This window comes from Pantherophis guttatus, chromosome 8 (assembly GCF_059756535.1).
Source record: "Pantherophis guttatus breed Tessera chromosome 8, ASM5975653v1, whole genome shotgun sequence".
NCBI classification, from domain to species: domain Eukaryota; kingdom Metazoa; phylum Chordata; class Lepidosauria; order Squamata; family Colubridae; genus Pantherophis; species Pantherophis guttatus.
The window spans coordinates 420,381-443,185 of record NC_142070.1 but is presented as its reverse complement, the minus strand read 5'-3'; the positions used below and the strand labels follow the sequence as shown (position 1 = coordinate 443,185).

Here is a 22,805-nt window from a genome sequence, read left to right as displayed (position 1 = left end):
CTCTCCCCCCGCATGCCAATTGCCTCCCCCTCCCTCCCCCTCCCCGAAGCTTCAGTGCAAGTGATGAGGATGGGAGAGATCATCACACTGATGGGTAATGAAAGCTCTGCAAGCAAACATCCCGGCTCAGAGAGCACCAAGGACTTCCCTCCCCCCACTGTCCGAATTCCACCAGGGCGGCCCTCGGTCACAGTGGGTTTGCTGGTGCCCAGATCTCTTAGGCCCTTGGCTGAAGACGCAAAGGATGTTCCTGTGTGAACAGCGTGAGGCTGTCCCTCTCCACAGTTCCTGTTCCTTTTCCCCCCTTGGAATACAGGATGGATTTAACTTTATGTCTGAGGAATAAAAAGCCCTTCCAAATGTGAGGGTAGGACAGGGGCTTCCATGGTGCACTGCCCACATTCAGGGTGGGGGCAGGGGCAAAACTGCTGATCCTATTTCAGAAGGAGCAGATGGGATCTGCCTGGCTCCCTTGGTGTGCAGTGGCACTTTTATGGGATCTTCCAGTCAGGAATTAAAAAGCGGAACTGATTAAGCATGAAACAAGATTACCTGCCAAAGGTAGGACGGGGCTGGGGGGGTGGGGGGAGTGGCTGGGATGAGCTCCTGGTGCTTCCTGAAGAAAAATTCCCAGGGCTCTTCCTGAAGGAGTCTCCCCTTCCCAAGTGGAATGCAAGAAAACCAAGTTCCTGAAACAAACCCAGCTGGAGCGGCTGTGTGTGTGTTTGTGTGTGGGGAGTGAAGAGGGTCAAATCCATTCAAAATCAGCATTTTTCCCTCTGGTCCAATTCACTTGCAGCATCTGGAGATAGGGGGTTGAGCGGGGGAGGGGGGCAGACGCATTTTCTACACCTGTCTCTCCAAGTTACAAGCCAGCAAGGAGCTAGGTTCACACTTGTTTTGTCTGCTACACCAACAGAACAACACGTGGGAAATTGCCCCATTCCAGAGATATTTTATAGCACCCAAAGTTGGAAACCCCATCCCAGGGCTGCAGTGAAATTCACTTGGTAGCCCAGCTCTGTGTCCTGGCTCGGCCACCGAAAGCCCACCAGGTGTGAATAACCGAGAGGAAGAAGGCAGCCTGGACAACGGCTTGATCAATGGAATCTGGGATACAGGGGACAGGGTGGAGGAAGCGTCCCAGAAGGGACCCTCCCGAGTTTCCCAGAGAGTCTTTTCTAGTCGAAAGAGAGGGGGGCTTTGGAAAGAATCTGCTGCCAGAACCTTGCAATAAAGGCAGCCACAGAGACTTCTGGATGTGCAGAAAAGGCAGAGAGAACGAAGGGGAGAATCGGGTCTCTTCTCCCATTTTTGCTCTTTCACAAAAAATCCCCCTTCTGTGTTGCTGGAGGAGAGCGTGAGTGAGGTTGCGAGAAGCAAAAAGATGTGGGTTTCTTCCCACATCTGGAGAAATCTGGAGAGACCCTGAGAAAAGGGTGAGTAACAGGCCTCGGATTGCCCTTCTGGAGGATTCAAAAGTGGGACAGAAAACCTGCCCATCCCCAGAAGGAAGGAGGGGAGCATGGCTGGCTGGGCCAGGACAGCAGAGCCCCCTCCATGCTTGGGTGGGTCTTTCCATGCAGCCCTTGAGGCTTCCCCTCTCTGACATGGCTGCTACTGCTGTAGCTGAGCCTAGGGTCCTGTCTAGAGCCCCTCCCCCACATGTGCACCCCTTGGTGGGTTTGGCATGTAGGACTCTGCTAATCCTGAAGCGAGAGGAAGTGCCCGGCCCCAGCAGGACAATGCCCGGGCAGCGTAATCCTCCTCATCGAAGTGGCAGGGAAGGAGGCCAATGGGATTAGCTGAGGGAGCGGGCCCAGGTGGGGAGATGGAGCGGGTGACCGGCAGCAGCCCCAGCCCAGCCGCCCTTTGTCCCTCTTGCCCTCCCAGCTGGGATTAGCAGTGGCCTGAAAGGGTCGAAAGGCACGCTGGGAGCCCGGTTTGGGGGACGGGCAGCCGGGACCACAGGAAGGGCTCAGCAAGGCTGATAAAGCTGAGGAAGACAGGATGGGGCAGGATGCCTGCACAGCATTTGGGAGGGGGGCAATCAAAGGCCAGCTTCAACTGCCAGGGGGTCCAACTAAGACCCCACCCCCGGAGAAGGATGCTGGCTCTGAAGAGCAGGGGAGGGGGCAACACCTGTCCTGGAGGGGCCTCCCTTGGCCAATGCAACTCTGGATTCTGACAGTGAGGAATCAAAGCAAATCAAAGTTCTGGCTGCAGAACTGGGGGGCAGACCCCTCTTCTGAGCAGAGACCTAGCACTATCCCTTGGGATAGTATGCACACACAGTCCAGGGAGGAGTTCCTGGTCAGCATGAGGGCCTCTGCCCCCACCTTCCTAACATATCCTTATGGGGGGGGGAACTGCCTTGGTCTGACCTAGATGCACTGCTTGGGAGCCTTAAAGGCTGCAGCTTCTTTGGCCTGTGATCTGGAAAAGCCTCCCAAACAGATGCTGGCTGGGCTTATCCTGAGAGGAGGCAGAGGCTGCAGCCAGTCTGGCTCTGATCAAGGCACACAGCAACTCAGAAAGGCAGGCTGCCCCCCCCAGGCTTCCATCCCAGAGAGCAGGTTGGGGAACAGCTGCAGAGGGACCCCCCCCCAGCCCATTTCAAAGGAGCCTGCAGAGGCAGCTCTGCAAATAAGACCCCATAAAGTGGTTAAACATGCTTGCCCGAGAACAGCTCTCCCAAAGAGCCCTCCCCACAGGAAAGCAAACAGATTTGTTTGTCCCAGGATGGGGCCCAGTACAGCTCCCCCCCCCCACCCCGCCTAACACCTATCAAAGGACTGGAGAGAACCATTGCCCTCCGTGTGTCTGTGGGGGGCAGAATTGCTTCCTTCCATCCTACTTTGTTTGTGGAGGACACCCACATGCCAGTGGTCTCTCCTACACACCCCACCCCAATCTCAGCTGGGGCTGCCAGGGAGGGAGGATGGCCAGCTGCTTCAGAGTGACCAGCACACATACAAGCCCAGCCCAGCTCAGCAGAGAGCTGGCCCACCTGCTGATGCCCACCTGGGCAAGAGGGGGCCTGTCCTGGGCTCCTTGGCAAACTCAGGGCTTTCTCGATTCTTTGGCTGGGGAAAGGGCAGATTTGGGAGGCTGAAATTGCACAGGGGGTGCAGATGGAGGAAGGCAGGGCAGCTGGGAGGATGGTGCCAGGGAAGAGCTGCCAGCATTCAGGGTCCCTTCGCTGGGCACAGGTGGCTTGGCTCACTTGCTGTACACCCAAGGGCCTGAGTCCAAAGCCACTGCCCTGCAGAGCTGAGGGGTGGAGCCCGGAGGGTCCCTGGGTGCATCATTTGGGCAAGGGCAGGATGCTTCCTGGACCAGCTCAGCTTCTCCGCTGCTGCCAGCGCTCCAAAAGGCCTCTGACCAGGGGGAAGCCTGGGCCTTCAGAGGATGCCCCACCCGCCTCTTCAGGCTTTCTTTTGGTCCAGGGAGGCCTTGGGGGGTGTGGGCCACGACTGAGCCCTCTCTGGATGGGTCTGGGGGCAGCTGGGTTTGTGTCTAGATGGGATTAGAACCCGGGTCCCTGTGTCTAGCCTGGTGTCTTAACCACGGCATCGAATGGGCCATCATTCTTTAGGCACCTGAAAGGGTTTCACCTGGCAGGCAAGGCCAGCCCCTCCCCCTTCGCAAAGGGCAGGATACCTATCCCTGGATTGGCATTCCAGAAAGCAACCTCCTCCCCACCCCCGAAGTCAGTCAGAGAGGCAAAAGCCTCCCTTTGCTGGGCAGCCCCCCGAGAGGGCTCCTGCCTTGCAACGGCTCAGAAAAAATGGGCATTCAGGCGACCCCCATCTTGTCCAGCAGTCCAGATGACCTGGGGAAGGGGCTGAGTCCGTGTTTGGCCAGCTGAGCAGACTGGACAGGGCCAAGCAGGGAAGCCAACTGGAGGAGCCGTTGCAGGCCGCTGCTTTCGGCCAAGGGGGGGGTGGGGGGGGCTCTGCCGTCAAAGACCAATGCTTGGAAGATAGGCAGGATAGACTGCTGCAGAGATTAGGTGAGGACACAACTGTGAGGGAGTGAAGTTTGTGGAATGGGACACACCGGATTCCACTGCAGCTTAAAGCCCAGGAGGCTGATGGCCCTTGGCCGTAATTACATCAGACCAGCAATCACCTTAAAGACTGTTCCATGCAAACTTATCTCATGGTCATGAAGCCGGCTATGACCACAAAGCATAGATAATCTTTGCTGAAGTGTGAAGGTTCCTCACTGCCTTGTTAGTTTTGCAAAAAGCCTTTCCAGAATTTGCATTGCATGGTATCACTTAACTGCTCAGGGTAATTAGAAGGCCAGTGTAAAGTAAGGAATAATATTGTAATTTATGAAATCTCTGGATTTGATTTCAAATCGCATTGCCGGAAGAAAGTTTCCTGAAGTAATTATTTCTTGCTTTGTTCCAATGGGTCACTTATCTTTGTCTTCTAGATAATTATCCAGTTTCTATGAAAGGGCCAGTAAATTTAATCATTCATGTTGAGCTATCAGAGGGAGGGTGTGAAGTACCCTGGATTCTTAGGGGCCATTAAGCTTCCCTGGAGGGTGGGGGTGGGGGGGGGGCTGCATGCCCAGAGAGAGCTGCTCAAGGCCATGGGGATTCTGGCTAAAAGTGGCCCATTCAAGAGCTGAGGGGAAGTTCTGTCCTTTGGGGGGGGGAGGAATCAGTAGCTCTGTCCAACAATGGAGGTCATTAACAGCTGAATCCCCTTGGCTCAAGCCCTGTGTGGATTCCCAGTCTGGGGAAAATGCACAGCCAGCCAGGCAAATTTCCAGAAGAGACCCAGGCTTCTTCAGCCTCCCTGGAGGGGGGGTGGAGGGCTCCCTGGCTGCCCAAAGAGCCCCTCCTGGGACCCAGCAGGTAGCAATTCTCCAGGGAAGGCTGGAGCTTTCATCCTGTTAAAATACCTGCTGGATCCCCAAGTGAAACCTTCCAGTTTAAGGCCCAGGGTGGGGGTCTCTCCTCCCTGTGAGAGATAACACCAGCCCTTCTAAGCTCCTTCAGATGCTCAGGAACATTTGGCTCTCAAATGTGGCTGATGGAAATGGGCTTTATTGATTTTATTTTATAAGGTATTGATTAGGTTATTGTTATTTATTTTTTATTTTATTTTATTAAGACTGCCAAAGCCAAAACTGAGATGTGTTTTAATTTGAGCCACAGTGGTAGGAAATATACAAACCAAACTAAGTAATAATTTTAATTAGCAATTTTATGATGTTTGTGTGTCTATATTTTTCTTGACTGTACACCGCCTTGAGTCCTACGGGAGAAAGGCGGTATAGAAATATAATAAATAAATAAATAAATAAAATAGAAACATATAAAATAGAAATAAAAATAGAAAATTCCCACACATAAACAATAATAACCCAACAATACATGGCCCCAAATAGATGCGCTGACACATCTAACCTCTTTCAGTGACCATCACCATGTTCTGTGGGAATGAATTCCACAGGTCAGCAATGGGCTGTGCAAAGAAAGGCTTTCCGGTCTCAGGTCTTGATCTGCTTGCAACTGGCTTTCTTGGATGACCTCCTTCCCAGGATTCTGAGGTGGGCAGAAAGACTGCTCTTTTGACATGCTGTGCCAGCCGGCTGCTTCTGTTTGGGTCCAAGGGAAGCTGGTCTCTTTGCTAGAGGGGGAGCGACCTTCCCCCGCCACAGCCCTCTTCTCCGTCTTCCTTGGCCTCTCAAAGACCTGACATACGTACATCTGCATTACCTTTTCTGGCTGGGGAGATTAAACTTCACAATCTGATCTACCATCTGGGGATCTCTTCTTCTTCAAGCACATCAGACCAGCCTTTCCTGAATTCAGAAGGTTGGACAGGTGCTGCAAGCTGCTTGGGAACGGCATGGCACTATGCTGCTTCGGCTGTGCAAAGGCCTGCATGGGCTGGTACAGCCCAGCACAATTGCCTCTGACCGGCAAGTCCTGCCCTCTGGACCTTCTGTGGAGCCTCCCGAGAGACCTGGCCGGCCCTGTGAGTGGAGGCTCCATTGCTGAGGCTGGAACGGGGCTGTCACCTTCCCTCTGGCCGGGGCGCTTCCTCCAGACAGGAAGACACCTGCAACAGGCAAGCAAGGAACAAGCCAGCCTTTTCCTGTGTGTGTGTGTTTGGGGGGGAGACAAGGATCCCCAAGCCCCTCTCCCAGGAGGCCTCTCCAGTTGGAAGGCCCTGTTTTTCCTTCACCTCTCCCACCCATTAACACCTTTTCAGGCTCAACTCATTAGCTCCTCCAGGGCTGCTAATTGCCTGGGGCCTTGGGGGAGGGAGGGGTGTCTGCCTCTCCACACAAATAAACCCTGTAGTTTCCCAGCCGAGACTTCAGCAGCTTCCATTTCTGGATGGAATGTTCTGGTGTTCCAGAAGGTTCTGTGGCTCCCCTGGATGAGAAGACTGCAGCCATTTGGGCAACCTGCCGCCCCACTGCTCCTCCGCAGCAGAGGCCACCCCCGGCCAAGGAGCGCCTGGCCTGCAGCCACCGGCCGGAGTCCCAGGGAAGGGGCTGCTTCCCAAGGATGCGCGGCCCGAGACGAGGCCCTTGCCTTCTCCCCAGAGTCACTGGAGGGAAAGTTTCATTTTCTGAGTCAAAATGTCCCTGCAGGAATAAATGGGGGCTGGTGGGAGACTTTCTCCTTGCAAAAGCTGAGCTTTATTCAGGCCTTGGTAGGTGCATTCAGCCTCCCCACCTCTAAGGCAAACAAACAAACAAACAAACAAACAAACAAACAAACAAACAAACAAACAAACAAACAAACAAACAAACAAACAAACAAACAAACAAACAAAGCAGCCAATGGCAGCTGAGTCCAGCTCAGAAACGCCCGGGGGATTCTGGGAGTTGAAGTCTCCCCATCTTAAACTTGACAAATGGGGAAAAAAAAATCTGGGTTTGGCTCCTCCTCCTCCGAGTCAAGTGAAGCCCGGAAGTGGCGGAATTCCCTCGATCACGTGCCCACTGAGGGCGCGGGGGGGGATTGAGACGGGCAAGGGCCAATCCCGACGGCCGCTCCTGGAAGCTGAGAGCTCGCCCCTTCCGGTCGGCCAGGCGCCGCTCTCCCCTCCGGGCTCTCTATGGTGCCTGGAGAGCTACCGGGACGACGATGGCTCTGGCGGGGGCGCTGAAGGGCGTCCGGGCAGCCTCGGCCGGCGCGGTGAGCGGGCGGGCGCCCTGGGCGGGGGGCGGGCGGGCGGCGGCTCACCCGGCCCTTCCTGTCTTGCAGCGGCTCCTGCGGAGCCTCTCGAGCTCGGCGGCGCTTCTGCAGAGGGCGGCGCAGGTGAGGCTCCCGTCGGGGGTGGGGGAGGGGGGCGAGGGGGGGGGCGGGGCTGCCGCGGGGCCCCTTGAGACCCTCCCGCTCGTTGCAGGCGGAGGGCGCCTTCCCGGTGACGCTGCTGCCGGGGGACGGCGTGGGCCCGGAGCTGATGCACTCCGTCAAGGAGGTCTTCAAGGTGAGCGCGGGGCGGGTGGGGGAGGGGGTGGCGAGGCGGGGGGAGGGGTCGGGGGGGCCCGAGGTCCAGCCCTGCCCGCCCCCTCCCCTCGGTCCCCGGCTGTGCCGTGCAGGTGGCGGGCGTGCCGGTGCAGTTCGACGAGCACCACCTGAGCGAGGTGCAGAACCTGGCCTCGGAGGAGATCCTGGAGCAGGTGCTGGAGTCCATGCAGAAGAGCAAGGTGGCCCTGATCGGTGAGGCTTCCGCCGGGGACGAGGGGGGGGGGCTTGGTGCCCCCTGCCCTCCGGCCCCCTCACCGCCTGCTCTCTCTCTCTCTCTCTCTCTCTCTCTCTCTCTCTCTCTCTCTCTCTCTCTCTCTCGGCCTCGCAGGGAAGATCCACACCCCCATGGAGTACAAAGGGGAGCTGGCCTCCTACGACATGAGGCTCAGGTACGTTGCCCCCCCACCTCTGCAGCCTCCCTTTGGTCCTGGGGGAGGGTCAGCAGAGGGATGCGGGACGGAACCCACCCCCGGATCCTCCTTGCAGGCGAAAGCTTGACCTCTTTGCCAACGTGGTCCACGTGAGCAGCCTGCCCGGCTATAAAACCCGGCATAACAACCTGGACCTGGTGATCATCCGTGAGCAGACGGAGGGCGAGTACAGCTCCCTGGAGCACGAGGTGAGCGCCATGGTCCCTCTGGCTGGCAGCTGCAGTTACGGGCCTTCCAAAGGGGTCCTGGGGAGGGGCTGCCGACATCTCCAGTGAACCTGGGGTGGAGCTGCCCCAACCCAAAGGACCACTGAAGACCTATAGACAGGGTGGGGGTGGGGTGTCAGGTCAGCTATCCAGCAGGATAAAGTCAACGGGCTTGAAAACGCCTCCAATAGGCTGAAGAGAAACCTGGGAGTGTCCTCTCAAATCCACAGGTGAGCTAGATGGCTTTGCTCCCATAGTTTGCTTTAAGCTTCCCAATTAGCCACTAAGGATCCCCAGATGGCCTTTCTAAGATCCATCTACAGCAGTGGTTCCCAAACATTTTGGAATGGGGGACCAGTTTTATGGGGAACAATTTTTTCAGGGATCTAGGAGGGAGAGGAATGTGCAACTTAGGTCCCTCTCACAAGCCGTTTATAGTAGGGCTTGTGCTCTGATGAGAACCCGATGCCTGGTGAAGAGAGGTGGTGATGCCGGTGCTGGGGAGTGGCTGCAGATACAGATGGAGCTTTGCTTGCTTGCTCGTTCGCCCACCCATCACTCATCTACAGTTGTGCAGCCTGGTTCCTAACAGGCCGTGGACCGCTACTAGTCTGCAGCCTGGGAGTTCGGGACCCCTGATCTAGAGGAAACAATTGGAAAAGATGAACAAATTCCAAAGGAAAAGAGGGCAGTTCTTGTGCATTACCGAGCGAAGGCTTCCCTGGGTTTTTTCTGGGCCATGCAGACCCTTGATCCAGAATGTGGGCTCTCTGGAGTGGTGGGCTTTGCTCCTTCTAGTGGCCAGCCTGATAGAGACAGTGCAGGGAGAGGAGGCCAAGGGGAGCCGGGCACCCAGGAAGCTTCTATTGCACCGACTCCAGTGAGGGGCTTGGGGGGGGGGCTTCAAGTGAACCGCAGAGCTTGTGTTTCTTTCTGTGTTCAGAGTGCAAAGGGGGTCATTGAATGCCTGAAGATCATCACCCGGGCCAAATCTCAGCGCATTGCCAAATTTGCCTTTGATTTTGCCACCAAGAAGGGGAGGAACAAGGTCACTGCGGTGCACAAGGCCAATATCATGTAAGTGAGCCTGCCTGCCTCAGTGGATCGAGATGCGGGGTGGGACGGCTTTCCGATGATCCCGCAGATCTCTGGCAGCTTTGGATAGCCCACAGAGGTGCCTGCTTTGCAGCAAAATTGTCACAAGCCAAAGGACATGCTGTAGACCCCTATATGTCAAAAGAAAACCCATGAATGTTGAGATTGGGGAAGTTGGAGTGGACCGAACGATGACTCCCTCCCTCTCCTTTCTCTTCCTTTGCCCTGGTACAGAAAGGCCTTGGGAGATTGGACAGGTCTCGTCCCACCTGTTTAATTTTTAATTTTAATTTGGGCCTGGGAAGAAGGATCAACCGTGGGCCCTTCACGGCCCTTTCTAGGCAGGATCAACCGTATCCATGCTTCTGCCCAGAAGAGCTACCGCAGCAGCTTCCAAGGCCTTCGGATTCCTTCCGATTCTGCTACCTGCCGAGAAGCCACTGCGCTTTGGCCCTCCTGGCTGCCCCAGCCGGCTCGTTCGGCCCCTTTGATTCAGGCTGAGCCTTCTCGGCTGGGTCGTTCTTGGCAAGACGGGTGACCCTTGGCTGTCCCATCCAGGTCAGGGTGAGAACTTGTCTCTCTCCTCCACCTCCTTCCAGGAAGCTGGGGGATGGGCTCTTCCTTCGCTGCTGTGAGGAGGTGGCTGAGCTGTACCCCAAGATCACCTTTGAGACCATGATCATTGACAACTGCTGCATGCAGGTAGGGCTGCCCTGCCTCAGGCCTGGGGGAGAGGCAGAGAGGGGAGGGAGGGAGGGGCTATGCAGGGTGGGGGGAGGCTGCCTGCACCAGCGAGGCCAGGGCCACTTCCACAGCAGCCAACTGGGGAGCTCCCAGCAGTTTGGCAGCCCCGTGGTTTTGCCACTCGAGAAAAATAGGAGGGGGGAAAATGTAAGGCAGGCAGTGGTTTGGAACCCAAAAATAGGTTGGATACTTTGTGGTTCGGGTGCCAGCCCTTCTTGCTTGAGTTTGGATCTGGAACTCAGAACGGGGCCTCTGCAGACACTGGACCCAGTAATGATGGCTTATTAGCCTGGCTTGATGTTAGTCCTGGCTCCCTTGTGCTGAAGGTGTTTGAGCAGAGGCAGGAGAGCCCCCTCTCTGGGAGGCTTTGGTGGGGGTTGGGCCCCTCCCAACTCTAGGATTTTGATTTTATGTGAAGGGAGCACTGATACTTTTTCAGAAAGCAGAAAACTGTGTTTTGCCTCTTGCAGAGGAAAAGAACAAATCCAGGCCCCAGTTGGTCAGTGCCCCCATTTCCCACGCCAGGCCTCTCATTTCCACGTGGAAAAGTCTCGTGTGGGACACAGCTGCCAGGTGGTGTGTGTGTGTGTGTGTGTGTGTGTGTGTGTCCCGATTGGGCCCAGGCAGGCCCTGGAGCCAGAGGGATGTGTGGGTGTGTTTTTCAGCTGGTGCAGAACCCTTACCAGTTTGACGTCTTGGTCATGCCCAACTTGTACGGCAACATCATTGACAACCTGGCAGCCGGCCTGGTGGGAGGGGCCGGTGTGGTCCCTGGGGAGAGCTACAGCGCCGACTTTGCTGTGTTTGAGATGGTGAGGACGAGGCTGGGCTGCCCCCTCCCCTCCCCCCCCTCCCCTCCCTAGGGGTGGCCAGGGCCAGCGGGTATTTCTGGAGGAGGCTCCTGCAGGGACCTTTCTGCTCCTCTTGCAGGGTGCCCGTCACCCCTTTGCCCAGGCGGTTGGGAGGAACATCGCCAACCCCACGGCCATGCTGCTGTCCTCCGCCAACATGCTGCGCCATCTCAAGTAGGTGCCTGAGCCGGGGCTGCTGGGCTTGAACGGGACGTCCCAGAGGCTGCTCCCTGCCCATCGGCCTGGCCTGCCTTGCAGGGCAATGATGGGGGGGAGGGAAAGGCAGCTGAGATGCATCCCTCCTCTCTCCTGACCAGCCTGGAGCACCACTCGGCCATGATTTCGGACGCGGTGAAGAAGGTCATCAAAGTGGGCAAGGTGAGAGGCTGCCCTGGAGGGCCTGGCGGAGGAAGGGGCGGAGTTGGGGGTTCTGAGGCAGCCAGAGTTAGGCTGGAGCGCTTTCTTTCTCCTTGCCATGTTGACTGCTGCGGGCGGAAGGCCTGGCTGAGCTGCCTGGGTGCTTCTGGCGCTGGGCGTCTGCCCGTCCCCTTTCTACAGCTCCTCTGGACCGCCGACTGACCGCTTCTCTCCCTCCCCCTCCCCCTCCCCCTCAGGTGCGGACGCAGGACATGGGTGGTTATTCCACCACCTCGGACTTCATCAAGTCTGTCATTGACCACCTCCACCCCCCCTATGGTGTTTAGTGTCAGGCTGCCCCTGGCCCACACCTGCCCCCTAGCAGCCCTGTCCCCCTGCCCCCCTGGATCTGTCGGGGAAGAAAGCCCCCTCCTGCCTTGCGGCCCTCCAGATGTCTGCTCTGCTCCAGCTGGAAGGGATGGGGTGGGGCTGCCCAGGGCCTTTGGGATAGTTTCTTCGGTGACCGTTGCTGTGGGGGGGCATGCCTGGGGCCTTCTGCTCTGGGGTGCCCCCTTGGAAGCCAGCCTCTGCGGCAGAAAGGGTGTGTCCAGGAACGGTGCCTCCTGGAAGAGGTGGCCGGGGAGCATGGGCCTTGTGGAGACCATTGGGCCCCTTTCAGTCCTGCAGAAGAGCAGGCAGACTTTGGGGAAGAGTCTGCCAGGGCTTGTGGGGTGCTGGGGGCTTTGGGAGTGATGTGTAACCTAGGACGGCCTGTGAATAAAAGGGATTTTTTAGCCAGCTCTGCTCCTTCCAGCTCTTCCGTGTTAGCCGGTTCCTGGCAGCTGGCAGGGTCTGGTGGGCCAGAAGGTCCTGGCTGGAGGGTTTGTGATCGAGAGGACTGGCCTTCCCTACCTGGGTCCCCTGAGCAGCCCCATGGCCCGTTTCCCGTCTCTGGAGGGCTGCTTCCTTATCCTCCCACCCCCAAAGCAGCCCTCCTCCCTTTGCCTCACCTCTCTGGACTGGAAAAGAGGCCAAGCTTGCCCAGTGCCCCCCCTCCCCCGCTGGGTTTTCAAGTGGCAGAGGAACCACTGAAAGCCCTGCCTCTCCCAGCCTCCCCCCCTCCCCCAGTCTGCCTCGGAGGAGGCCCTTGTCCACGGTGCGGCTTGGCTCCTGATCTCCTTCCTCCTTGCCAGAAGATTTCCCTTGCAATCCGCAGTGGAAAACAGGCACCGGTGACTCCTGGGGGAGAGGTGCTCCCTCACACCCCCTTGGGACTGCTCAGTCTCCGCCACGGACAGGATGCTCCTGGAGCTGCTGCTGGTCTCCCTCAAAACATCTGGCCCTATTTCTCCTAAGCTGCCCCCCAAGGTGCTTCTTGGCTGTGCCAAGGGAGGGAGTGGCTCCTTTAAGGCCCAGGGAGGACCCTACACACACTGGGCCTGACCGCACTCCGTTGGGCGTGACAGGAGAGGAAGAGGCGGCTTCCTGGCAGCCTTGGCGCTTCCCCGATGCCCAGGGTGGGTGGTGGCAGGCTGAGAACCGCCCAGTGCAAGAATTGCCATCAGAAGTGACGCCGCCTCATTGGAAGGCAGAAGAGGCGGCTCTGGGTGCCAGGTGCGGAGCGCCTCTTGAGCTAGACCGGCCACTACAGGGAGTCCTTGGGTTACGGCTGCTGTGGAGTCTCCCCGTTACGGTTGCAAGCCATGATGGTCCTCATGTGAGCAACCTGATTTCACAAGCTTATTTGTGGAGGCCATGAAGCAACCACCGCAGTTGTCAGGTGAACCCCTCTGCTCTGCCCCAGTTGTGCTGCCCTTCGCTGGAAGTTAGCAGGGCAAGAAAGAGTTGAGAAATGCAGCCATGCGCGGCCTCTGGGTGCTGGAAGCAGCCACCATTGCAGCTAGGTTGCCCGGCACCTGGGGGGGGGGCAGCCATTGGAATTCCAAAGTAAATACCCTCCCAGGTAGGTGACTGGTCACTAAGGGATCAGTTGTAAGTTGAGGACTATCCGTAATGGAGACAGCAGGTGGTTTTGACAGGTTTCTGTCCATTCTGGGCAAAGGTGATGGATCTGTGGGGCCGGCAGCTGCTTCCTAGTTGCCCCGTGTAGTCTTTGCCAGTCCCTAAGATGATTGGTTGCCTCCCCAGGAGAAAGTGACTCCCCCCCGCTTGGGGAGCTTTCCTGGAGGCCATTGGATGGCGTCTCTGGAGGAAAAGGCCCTTGGACTCTTCCGGGGCGTTGGCCAGGCTCCTCCCCACCACCTTCATGCTGCCTTAACCAGTTCTTAAAAGGGGCTTTCTCAGCCCACTGAAGCTTGCAACAGGCAGGATTGTTTTGAAAAAGCAGAGGGGGTGGGGCAAAGGCATTTTCAGGGCCATCTCTCCGGTTTGAAGTTGCCTTTGAAAATGGGAGGAATTTTTCTCAGCTGGGATTTTGGCAGCCCCTCCCCCCACCCTTCGGCTGTTGAAAGACTCCTCCCCCAGAGGCCGTGCAACCACCCGAATGTTTGTCAAGGCTTCCAAGGGACAGAGGTTTATGGGAACCAAACCGCCATGATCAGCGTATGGAGCATCTCTGCTGCTTTTGCTTTTTGCAGGTGCGAACTGCAGACATGGGGGGCTACGCCACCTCCGATGACTTCACCCATGCCGTGATTGCAGCTCTGACGGACTAAAAGGGAACTCTGCTGGCGTGGCAGTTCCAGGCCGCTTGGTTTTTCTGCATTTTATTTATTCCTAATTTATTGTAACTGTTCATGCTCGCCCAGACGCATGCAATAAAAGGAGCCATCGACTCTGATGTGAGCAGCTCAGTGTGGCTGGGAGAAACAGGCAGCGAAATAATGCCGGCTTTCCACAAGGTTGTTGCCCCTGGGGCTCACAGGAGCCCAGCTGACCACAAGGAGAGGAGTCTTGAGACAAAAAGGCTGGGGGAGGGGAGATAGGAGGGGCAGTTTTCTGGGCTGATGCTGTGCAAGCTGTGACAAGCCTCAGTCCAGTGTTTGCTGAGGCACAGGAGGGCTCCAAGGCGAAGGGACCGAGACCAATTGAGCAGACAAGGGGAGTAATGGGAGGGACAAATTGCTTCCACCATCTAGTTTTTTTGGGGGGGGGGGGTGCTACATGGAGTGGCTGGTAAGTGCAGCCCTGGAAACCAGATGTAGCTGGCTGTGAAGGACACCTGATTGCCCCACAAAGCTGCCTCTCCCCAGGGGTCTCCCTTCTGGCCAAAGCCTGGGAGGAGGAGGACCAATTACCCTCTTTGATCAGGCCAGGCCAGCCCTCCCCACCCCATTCCAAACCTGGCTGAAGCCTTCTATTAGGGCAGCCTGACAAAGCCCCTCCCCTCCCCAAAGAGGCTGAATGCGAAGGGAGGGGCTGCTGTATAAAAAAGTAGCACATTTTATTATGTCGAGTGAGTTAAACACCATTCGGGTTTATAGTCCTGCAGCGGGAGCTCCTGCTGGCCCCCATCCCCATTGATGGGGCACTATGGGGAGCCTTTGGGTGGTTTTCGGTCTGACCTGCCCAGAGCTTTCCCTCTGCCTTTGGGGAGAAGCCTGGCCATTCATGGCTGCCATCCCACTTGGAGCAATGGGGCCAGGGCTGGGCCTCTCGCGCCAGATGTGTCCCCGCTGGGCCTGCCGTCTCGTTGCCTTGAAAGTTCTGGGTTGTGGGAAAATATACCCCTGCTTTGCTCGAAGAAGCAAAATTGGACGGACTTCGCATCGGCTGGACTCCTCCAGGCTAGTTGTCGTCCTCTTCCGTCCTGGCCTTCCTCTTCTTCGTCTTCTTCCCCTGGGAGGTTGGGGGCTCCTCTGCCACCACCACCACCACAGGCTGCCGATGCTGCTTCTTCTTGGGCAAAGGTGCTTCATCTACTAGGCCGTTGTCAGCCAACTCTTGGGGCTTCCTTTTCTTCCTCTTGGCCTTCACCTCGTTCTCCTGTGAAAAAGGAACACACCTCAGTGCAACCTCCTATGCATAACCATCCCGCCACAAAACGCAAATTGCTACTCAGCCTGCCAAGAAAGTGGGGGGGGGGAAGGAGCCCCACCTGTTTGGGAGACTCCAGGAGTGAGGAGTTCTGAGTCTCTGCTGCCTCTGCAGCTGCTGCCAAAGCCTCCAGGCGCTTCTTCTCTTGCTTCAGCTTCTTCCTTTGCTTCTTCTCCAACTTTCTTTTGATTTCAGCTGCTACCTCTGAAGCCTGTGGAGGGAGGGGACGGTCACCGGGGCTCGACTCCCCCACTCTCACCCCCTTGCCAGGCAGGTTTTCGCCATCCGAAGGGCGCTTGTTGGATCAGGCTCATTAAATCAGCTTTGGCCTCCACAGACAAGACTGGTCAGGCTCAAGAGTTTTCATCACTCCCAACAGCGCGGCCCCCATGGCCCCCCTCGGCCCTCACCTCCTCCACAGCCTCTTTCATGACCTCCAGGTTCTTGCGAGGGACCTCCCCGGTTTCATAGAAGGCCAGGCGCTCCTCCACCTGTTCTCGCAGCTTGTCTCCAAAGACGGAGGTTGGGACTTCTGGAAAGGAAAAGAAAACAACAGCTGAGCTGAAGCTGCTAAGGGTGTCACGTCCAGAAGTGCCGCCAGTGAAAGACCCTTCAACTGCTGCCTTCGCTCAGATATTTCAATGTCAACATTCACTGTGCGTGAAATGCTGCTGACGAAAAATGTAACCATCATGGCAAAGGCAGAAAGCATCTTGCGGAGTGGCACCTGTGCTGGCTCCCTTCCCCTCTCTAGCAAAGGGGAGGGTGCTCTGGAAGGTTCTGCAGCCCACCTGAGAAGCAGTCGATGCGAGATGCGATGGTGCACTTGTTGGCCAGGTAGCGAGAGATGCGCCCCTTGTTCTTGGCCGCTGCTCGCCCAATAAAGGTGGAGTGAAATATCAGGCCGTACTTGGGAGTGTTTCCCCGGGTCTTCAGGGCCCTGTGGGGCAGGAGACAACCATGCAGATGACCTCCTTGGCACCCGGCTGGCCATCCCCATGGGAGGGAAGGAAGGAGTGGAAAACTGGCTGCGTGCATAACCCAGCAGCAGTGCCTGGTTCCTGTTAAGTTGAACCGCCGGGGGGGGGGGGGGGAGAGCCCTCCAGAGAATTACCTGAAGAGGGCCTTCTCTGCCCCCAGGATCTGAACGGTCGAGGCTGGGTACTTGGCCAGATTGGTCAAGCTGCCTGCATGGGAGATGAGACGAGCCCCCACCTGTGCAGAGAGAACAAACTGTTTTCTTTCTTTAATGCGATTTGCGTGGCCGCCCATCTTGCCCTAGTGAATCTAAGTGGGTGGCCGCAAAAAACTGAACTCTGATCAAAGCAATATGAGAAAACCTATGAGCGCAAAGGCAAAGAGCCCATCAAGAACTCTGGCCACTGCTCTGCCCCTCCAAGCCTTCAGTGTCCTAAACCCCAAATTAGTCCCCTCTCCTCCTATCCAGGCAGCCTGCCTGGGCTGAGAACAGAAGTGAGGCTTTTTCCTTCTGCCTGCCTACCTTCATCTAACCCCAAGGAGCAGCCAGGAGAGGCCAAGTGCTGCCTCAGCCCTTTCTTCCCTGGCTCAGATCAGCATTCATAGGTTTCAGCACTGAGATTCAGTGGATTGACAGATTCAAATGCACATCATGTCTGCAGCCAGAGAGCCCTCTCCACACAACACAGGTACACAAAAACTGCCGCAGCCAACCTTACTTGCAAGCCCAAAGGCCCCAAAGCACTCACCACTTCTCCAATTAAGGCAGAGAGGCTGGGAGCCACCTGGTTCATTTTGGAGCGGAGATACTCCTGCAAACCTTTGCGATACTCCGAGAGGGAGATGACCCGGCTGGAGAAGCTCTCGATGTTGATGAGGTCAATGGGCGAGATGTCCATTCCTGTAGGGAACCAGAGTTGTGGGGAGGGATAAGGACCTGACCGAGGGCAAGCAACTCAACCGGGATGCAGCAAACAGCCTGCAAAGGACCCGGGACTGTGCTTTAATATTACAGCTGAAGTTGGAAATGGCCATAGCAAACTCTAGCTCGTGTGTGTGTGTGTGTGTGTGTGTGTTTTCAAATAGGCAGGTAACTGAGCCCTCTTGTCTGTGTTTCTCCTTTATAGGACAAGTAGTGCGCTTTCCTACAGATACATCAAAAAGTAGTCTTTAAAATCCAGATCATGATGTGCTGACCAACCACATGGTCATGTAAATTACTGACCATTCCTCGAAGAAAGGTTTATTCTGGAACAGCCTCCCTCTGACAAACCCCAGTAAAATGCTGCCACCAGCCCTCTCATCCCCCCTTGCCACTGACCCATGGAGGAGCGGGAGGCGTCTAGAATGGCTTGGGCCTTGGCGCTGTCCATGACAATTTCCTCCAAGGCCTCCAGGCTCTCCTCGCTCAGTTCCTTGCGATTCCCGATTAGCTTGGCCAAGCGGCAGTAGGTGTAGTTGTCGCTCACGATCTTGATCAGCTCTGGGAAGTGATAGCCGTACCACTCTCTGCGCCACAAAGAGACAAGCGTGAGACCCAAAAGCGAGCCACACTGGCGTGCCTTTTCCTCCCCTGTTGCGCGAGGGAAGCCTGTGCCCTCACAAACCAAACAGCTCAGGCACGGGATGGCCCGGCTGGGGTGCACGGAGGGCCCTTTGCTGTGCCTCCTCTTTCTATACAGCCAGCAGTGGTGGCCCAGCTGCCTGTGGTAAGCTGGAGGAGACAGGAAAGCCCAACCTATCCCCCCCCCCCAGCACAGGGACCAAGGTGCCTGGAGGGCCTGGGGGAGTGCAGGTGCAAATCCAGCCAGACCCACTGCAGACCCCCCCCTCCAAAAGCAGGGCGGCTGGCTCACCTGACCCTCATGGAGAAGGTGTTGATGTCCTTGTCCAGCTGGTCCAGGAGGCTGATGGACTGGATGATCATGTTGTCCACCCTGTTGACGTTGAACTTCACCTTGGCCCGCGAGTAGCTGTGTCCGAGCCCCAGCTGGGCCTTGGAGGCGGCCTGGGCAGTCAGGCCCTTGATCAGGCTGTGGAAGTGCAGGCGGATCCCTGCGGGGGGAGAGGGGGCGTCAGGGCTCCGGCCACGCTGCCCCCCTCCTCCCCGGCGACCCCCGCCCAGCCCCCCCCCCGCTCACCTCGCAAGAGCTCGGCCACGACGCCGCCCGCCTGGCACGGGTAGCCCAGCTCCTCCTGGATGGCGGCGCCGATCTTGGGGTCGCCGACGCCCAGCAGGACCTTCTTCTTCTTGGCCGGCAGGCTCGTCTCCAGCAGCAGCCGCAGGTCCTCGTGCAGCAGCCCTGCGGGGTTGGCCGGAGCCCGTCAAGGCCGGAACCCCCCCCCGCCCGCCCCGCCCGCCCCCCGCCGGCCCCGGCCCCGCTCACCCTCCGAGACGGCGTTGATGTTCTCCAGCGCGGCCTGGGCCGAGCGGAAGGGCGCGAAGGCCTCCAGGCGCACCAGGGCCAGGAAGCGGCCCAGGCTCAGCGCGCTCTCCTCCACCTGCGGCTGCAGCAGCTGCACCTCCTCCGTCGGCCGCACCGCCAGCAGCGCGTAGCCCGCCGCGTGCTCGAACAGCACGTGCAGCTGCACCTGCGGGACACCGGGAGGGAGGGAGGGGGGGCGTCAGGCGTGGGGGGGGGCAGGGGGGGCAGGGAACGGGGGAGGGTGGTGGAAATCCCGACGGGCCCGGACTCTCCGCCCGCCCGCCCGCCCGTCCCGCTCACCATGGCGGCTGCCGAGGAAAAGGCCGCACGCGCCCGTCCCACGCAGCCGGAAACGCTCCCCGCGGGCCGCCCGCCCCTTCCGCCCTCTCGGGCGCGCCCAGCGCGGAGCCCGCCGAGTCAAGGGGCGGAGACAAGGGCGCCTCGCCGGCCAATGGGCGCCGGCCTGCTCCGCGAGCCGGCCTGGTGGGGGCGGAGGGAGGCGGCTCCTGCCGGGAAACCCCGTGCCTGGGACTTCCGGGGCTCCGGCGGGCGGGGGAGGGCGAGGGGCTTGGGAAGCCCCGTGGCGCTGCGGCCCCCCCTTGTTGCCCCCCCCCCCCGGGCGGGAGCGCTGGGCGCATTGCCGTGGCCCCCAGACCGGCCTTGCTTGGGCGGGGGAGACGCTCCTCCTCGCCCCCCCCCCGTCCACCCTCTGCCCAGCCAGGGAAAGTGTGTGTGGGGGGGGCGTTGGGGTCTCCGTGGGGCGGAGGGAGCAGCGGCCGAGGCAGGAGAAGCTCCACGGGGCCCCTTCGGGCAAGCGGCTGCCTCTCCCTGGGAGCCTCCAGCGACGAAGCAGCCCCGAGTCCAGGAAGCTGAAGAAACGTCTTCAAGAGCAAAAGGCCCTTCGGGTCTCCATAGACGTTGATCCAGGATGGGTGGTCGCCGGCTTGGCCGATAGGCAGGAAGGAGACCCGGGGGTGGTGATGATGAAAACGTTGATGAAGCAAATCCAAGGCCGGCTCCGCTGTGCCAAAGCCTCGAGCAAGGGTGGCTGGGGGGAGAAATGGGACCAGGCCTCCTGATGGAAGCTACTGCGTGAATCTTTTTGGAAGATGAAATGGCTGACGAAGGCCAGATACTTTTGGGATAAGGAAACGATTTGCCTCAACCTCTTTCCAAAAGGGCAATATTGAAATAATGTTCAAATTTGGAGGGAAAAGGCTCTTTAACTCTTCCACTAATTCCACATTCGGCTTTCTTTCCAGTGATTTATCCCCAGCCATCCCATGTGGCCAGTTGCTTTTTTAGGGTAAATGACACCATTGTGTCTTGGTAGCGTAAGCCAGTGGTCCCCAACCCCCGGTCCGCGGACCGGTGCCGGGCCGTGGAGTACCTGGCACCGGGCCGCGCAGCGGCCGGGGGACATGAACGCTGCAGCGCAAAGGCTCCTGGGCCGTGCGCAATGGGCCGTGCGCAAAAGCTCCTGGGCCGTGCCCCCACCCCTGCGCGCGCTCAGCGGGCCGCGGTGATAAAAAGGTTGGGGACCACTGGCGTAAGCAATGCAGAAAAGGCTGCACAAAGGCTCCGGTTGACCCTTGAGACCCTGAGGCTGGGCACTGGAATCGGGCAAAGCGAAATGAGCTGGGGCACAGGATCTGCAGCTCCACTCAGGTCCTGGGAGGGTCTGCCCTGCCCCTGCTCCGTACTCAGCGACCCAGGAACAAGGGCCCCCCTCCCCTCCGAGGCAAATTGCATTCGGCTGGGCACCCCGAGCCTTTATACACTCAGCCAACCACCCTCAGCCAACCACCGAGCCATTTCCAGCAGTCTTAATTAGGGCTCTGCCTCCTCCCTTTATCCCCCCCACCCGATTTCAAAATAGGTGGGCATCTCGGAGACAGCTCTTGCTGGAATTGAGGTGGGTTTAGGAATGCTGAAATGCCTGGCTGCCTTCTGTGGTTGGCATAAGCAATCCTAAAGTGGTTTAAGGTCAGTTCAACATAACCCCCTCCCCAAACCAGCTGTTGTGTATAAAGAAATACTTGCTAGCCCCCCCCCTCCCCCAGCAAAGCCATAAACCGGGTGAGGCCACTCTTGGCCAGGGTAATTGCAGCTATGCTTTAAGGTGCACCAAGATGCTCTACTGAATGAAATGTGGGAGTTGCACCCCCAGCAGGGGTAGAGAGCAGCGGCCCCTTCCCAAGAGGGCCCAGCTGTGGCCAGGAGGAGGAAGAGCAGCCAAGGGAGAGTGAGGGAGGCCTTGGCCTCTGCAGTCCAGCGCCTGAATGAAGCTACAGCTCAGGTGGGGTTCCAGAGAGCTTTATTGATTTATCTCCAGTCCTCCAAGGAAGTCAACATGCAAGAAAGGATCTGTTTTGTAGTGCTTGTAGATCCCTGGGCTCTTCCCACCAGGAAACCTGTTTGGGATCCTTAACCAAAACCGCAGAGGAAAAGAAAGGCTGTGAAGAGAGGGCACAAAAAGCATCTCCTCTCCATGAAAGCCACCCTCTGTGTCACCACAAACACTGATTCCCTCTCTGGGAAGGGGAGCAGTGGTGCCAGGTGGGGGGGGGGGGGGGCGGCGGCAGGACAGGGGTCCCAGCAGACTGAAAGGCCGCTCTGCCGCCTGCACCACAGAGGCAGCTGAGGGAGCTGGCTCTCCTAAGTGATCAGCCTGCTGTGGAGTTTGTGCAGCTGCTCCGGCGTCAGCACCAGCTTGTGCCGCTGCCCGTGGCCCGGCTGGCAGGGGAAGGTCACGCGGCCGACATAGATGGCGCTGTCCTTCTCCTCCTCTTTGGCCTGGAGGGGAAAGAAGAGCAGGCAGAGGAATGCCGGGAGGGCGGGCAGCAGCTTCCCCACAGCCTTCCTTCCTTGCCCCGGGTAGAAGAAGCCCACCTTCAGGAAGGGCACTGAGGGGAACGTGCCGAAGTCCGTAGGGATGCTGGCCCCGGGGCGCTGCAGGATCGTCTCCTTCCTGACTTCATCCTGGAGCAGAATGGACAGAAAATGGTTGCTCTGGAGCAACCTAAGGCCTAAAATGGGGGCCCTCCAAGCTTGGCAACTTTTAAGCCTTGCGGTCTTCAACTCCCAGAATTCCTCAACCAGCTATCCTGGGAGTTCACAAGGCATAAAGTGGCCACGTTTGGATGCCTCTGATGTAAAACATTGGGGGGCTTCCCACAGGGAGGTCAGAACAGAGTGAGAAGCTGCCCCCACTCTGCCCATCTCCCCCAGCCCACCCTCCCCGGAAAGAGCTCTACACACACACACACACACACACACACACACACACACACCCACACCCCCACACACACACACACACACACCCACACCCACACACAGAGGACTACCTTCAGCTTCTCGATGGCTTCGCTCAGGGATGTCAGGCGGGTTGTCTGCTCCAAGAGTTGAGCTGCTGGACTGCCCACTGCAGGGGGAAGGGGAGAGCAGTGAAAGAAAGGAGGAAGGGGAGGGGCCCCTTTGCCGTTGCTCCTGGCCCCCCTGACGCACCTGCCTTCTGCCGCGTAATGTCCACCACCTGGGCATTGGCACTCATCTGGTAGAGGGTCTCCAGCAGCCGGCTGGTCTTGCGATACAATGAGCTGGAAACCACTTCGTCCGCCTGCCTGTCCTTGGGCAGCGAGAGCTTGGGAACGTGCAGGGGGGGCAGTGCCGCCAACTCCCTCCTCATCTGGGCGCCCTGAGAAACAAGGTTGGGGCAGGAATGGCTGGGATCAGCTCAAGGGACTCTGCTGCCCCCCTCCCCGCCAAAGTTCCTGAGAGGACAAGGAAGGAATGGGAAGGGGAGTCCGAGTAGGGTGGATGGAGAGCGAAGGCCAGGGTCACCGTGGGAAAGCTTTTGCTTCAGGCATCTCAGGGCTACCGGGAGCCGCTCACCTTCAGCCGGTTATTCTCGTTTTTTAGGTGCTTGATGGACAGCTGCATGGCCTCAATCTGCTGGAGCAGGAGAGGGGAGTCCTTTACCTGCACGGGGCCAGAGCCCCCAGCCATCACCTGGCTGGCACCCACACCTACAGGAGAGACAAGCAGACAAGAGGTGGCCATCAGCAGAGGCGGCCTCCCTGCAGATGCCACCTGAGCCTCGGCCAACAACACCCCCCACCCCCAGGGAAGTCGGAGAGAGACTGAGGACTGGCCTGGGCAATGATTGCCAAATCCCTCCCAGGCACTGGGGGGATCATACATCA

The 22,805-nt window shown here is 58.2% G+C and overlaps 3 protein-coding genes and 3 non-coding genes across 23 annotated transcripts in view; 1 reads left to right on the top strand and 5 right to left on the bottom strand.

The window, feature by feature from the left end:
* The first annotated feature begins 6,971 nt into the window (after positions 1-6,971).
* IDH3B (isocitrate dehydrogenase (NAD(+)) 3 non-catalytic subunit beta) lies at positions 6,972-14,000 on the top strand. Of its 3 annotated transcripts, XM_087875356.1 has the most exons (12): positions 7,064-7,180; positions 7,250-7,303; positions 7,392-7,475; positions 7,588-7,708; positions 7,845-7,905; positions 8,003-8,135; positions 9,097-9,230; positions 9,848-9,950; positions 10,658-10,804; positions 10,923-11,017; positions 11,161-11,221; positions 11,458-11,998. In XM_087875356.1, the coding sequence occupies exons 1-12, from the start codon at positions 7,130-7,132 to the stop codon at positions 11,545-11,547; spliced, it is 1,134 nt and encodes a 377-aa protein (XP_087731482.1). In that variant the 5' UTR covers positions 7,064-7,129; the 3' UTR covers positions 11,548-11,998. The 3 variants fall into 3 exon arrangements, with proteins under 3 accessions (XP_060538296.2, XP_087731482.1, XP_060538297.2); XM_060682313.2 differs by having other exon boundaries at positions 6,972-7,303; XM_060682314.2 differs by lacking the exon at positions 11,458-11,998 and adding an exon at positions 13,798-14,000 and having other exon boundaries at positions 7,078-7,303.
* A 579-nt stretch (positions 14,001-14,579) lies between these two features.
* NOP56 (NOP56 ribonucleoprotein) lies at positions 14,580-19,029 on the bottom strand. The gene is made up of 11 exons (XM_034426095.3): positions 18,901-19,029; positions 18,562-18,766; positions 18,316-18,477; positions 18,031-18,229; positions 17,496-17,683; positions 16,924-17,075; positions 16,311-16,411; positions 15,988-16,136; positions 15,607-15,728; positions 15,258-15,407; positions 14,580-15,145 (listed from the first exon to the last, which is right to left on the bottom strand). Exons 1-11 carry the CDS (start codon positions 18,901-18,903, stop codon positions 14,948-14,950), a joined length of 1,629 nt encoding a protein of 542 aa, XP_034281986.2. The 5' UTR covers positions 18,904-19,029; the 3' UTR covers positions 14,580-14,947.
* On the bottom strand, positions 15,498-15,571 carry LOC117670733 (small nucleolar RNA SNORD57). Its single transcript, XR_004592684.1, has one exon. It is a non-coding gene; the product is annotated as a small nucleolar RNA SNORD57 (small nucleolar RNA).
* Positions 15,822-15,895, bottom strand: LOC117670734 (small nucleolar RNA SNORD56). The gene has a single exon (XR_004592685.1). It is a non-coding gene; the product is annotated as a small nucleolar RNA SNORD56 (small nucleolar RNA).
* On the bottom strand, positions 17,764-17,900 carry LOC117670735 (small nucleolar RNA SNORA51). The gene has a single exon (XR_004592687.1). It is a non-coding gene; the product is annotated as a small nucleolar RNA SNORA51 (small nucleolar RNA).
* A 1,871-nt stretch (positions 19,030-20,900) lies between the features above and the next one.
* The window catches only part of DCTN1 (dynactin subunit 1), a 45,316-nt gene continuing 43,411 nt past the window's right edge, over positions 20,901-22,805 (bottom strand). For all 16 annotated transcript variants that reach the window (XM_087875350.1, XM_087875351.1, XM_087875347.1 and 13 more), the window contains 5 exons: positions 22,495-22,628; positions 22,108-22,297; positions 21,948-22,024; positions 21,493-21,582; positions 20,901-21,396 (listed from right to left, as the gene is read on the bottom strand). In XM_087875350.1, coding sequence (XP_087731476.1) covers positions 21,259-21,396; positions 21,493-21,582; positions 21,948-22,024; positions 22,108-22,297; positions 22,495-22,628 — 629 coding nt within the window. In that variant the 3' untranslated portion in view covers positions 20,901-21,258. The remainder of the gene's footprint in view (positions 21,397-21,492; positions 21,583-21,947; positions 22,025-22,107; positions 22,298-22,494; positions 22,629-22,805) is intronic.

Bases quoted from the DNA above. Each gene is read 5' to 3' on its own strand.
- IDH3B (XM_060682313.2), top strand. From the start codon at position 7,130: ATGGCTCTGGCGGGGGCGCTGAAGGGCGTCCGGGCAGCCTCGGCCGGC. The intron at 9,231-9,847 runs GTAAGTGAGCCT...ACCTCCTTCCAG, and splicing joins GTGCACAAGGCCAATATCAT to GAAGCTGGGGGATGGGCTCT. The intron at 10,805-10,922 runs GTGAGGACGAGG...CTCCTCTTGCAG, and splicing joins ACTTTGCTGTGTTTGAGATG to GGTGCCCGTCACCCCTTTGC.
- NOP56 (XM_034426095.3), bottom strand. The intron at 16,137-16,310 runs GTAATTCTCTGG...CCTGCCCCACAG, and splicing joins GCAGAGAAGGCCCTCTTCAG to GGCCCTGAAGACCCGGGGAA. The intron at 15,146-15,257 runs GTGGGGCTCCTT...CCTTTTTCACAG, and splicing joins TCCTGGAGTCTCCCAAACAG to GAGAACGAGGTGAAGGCCAA.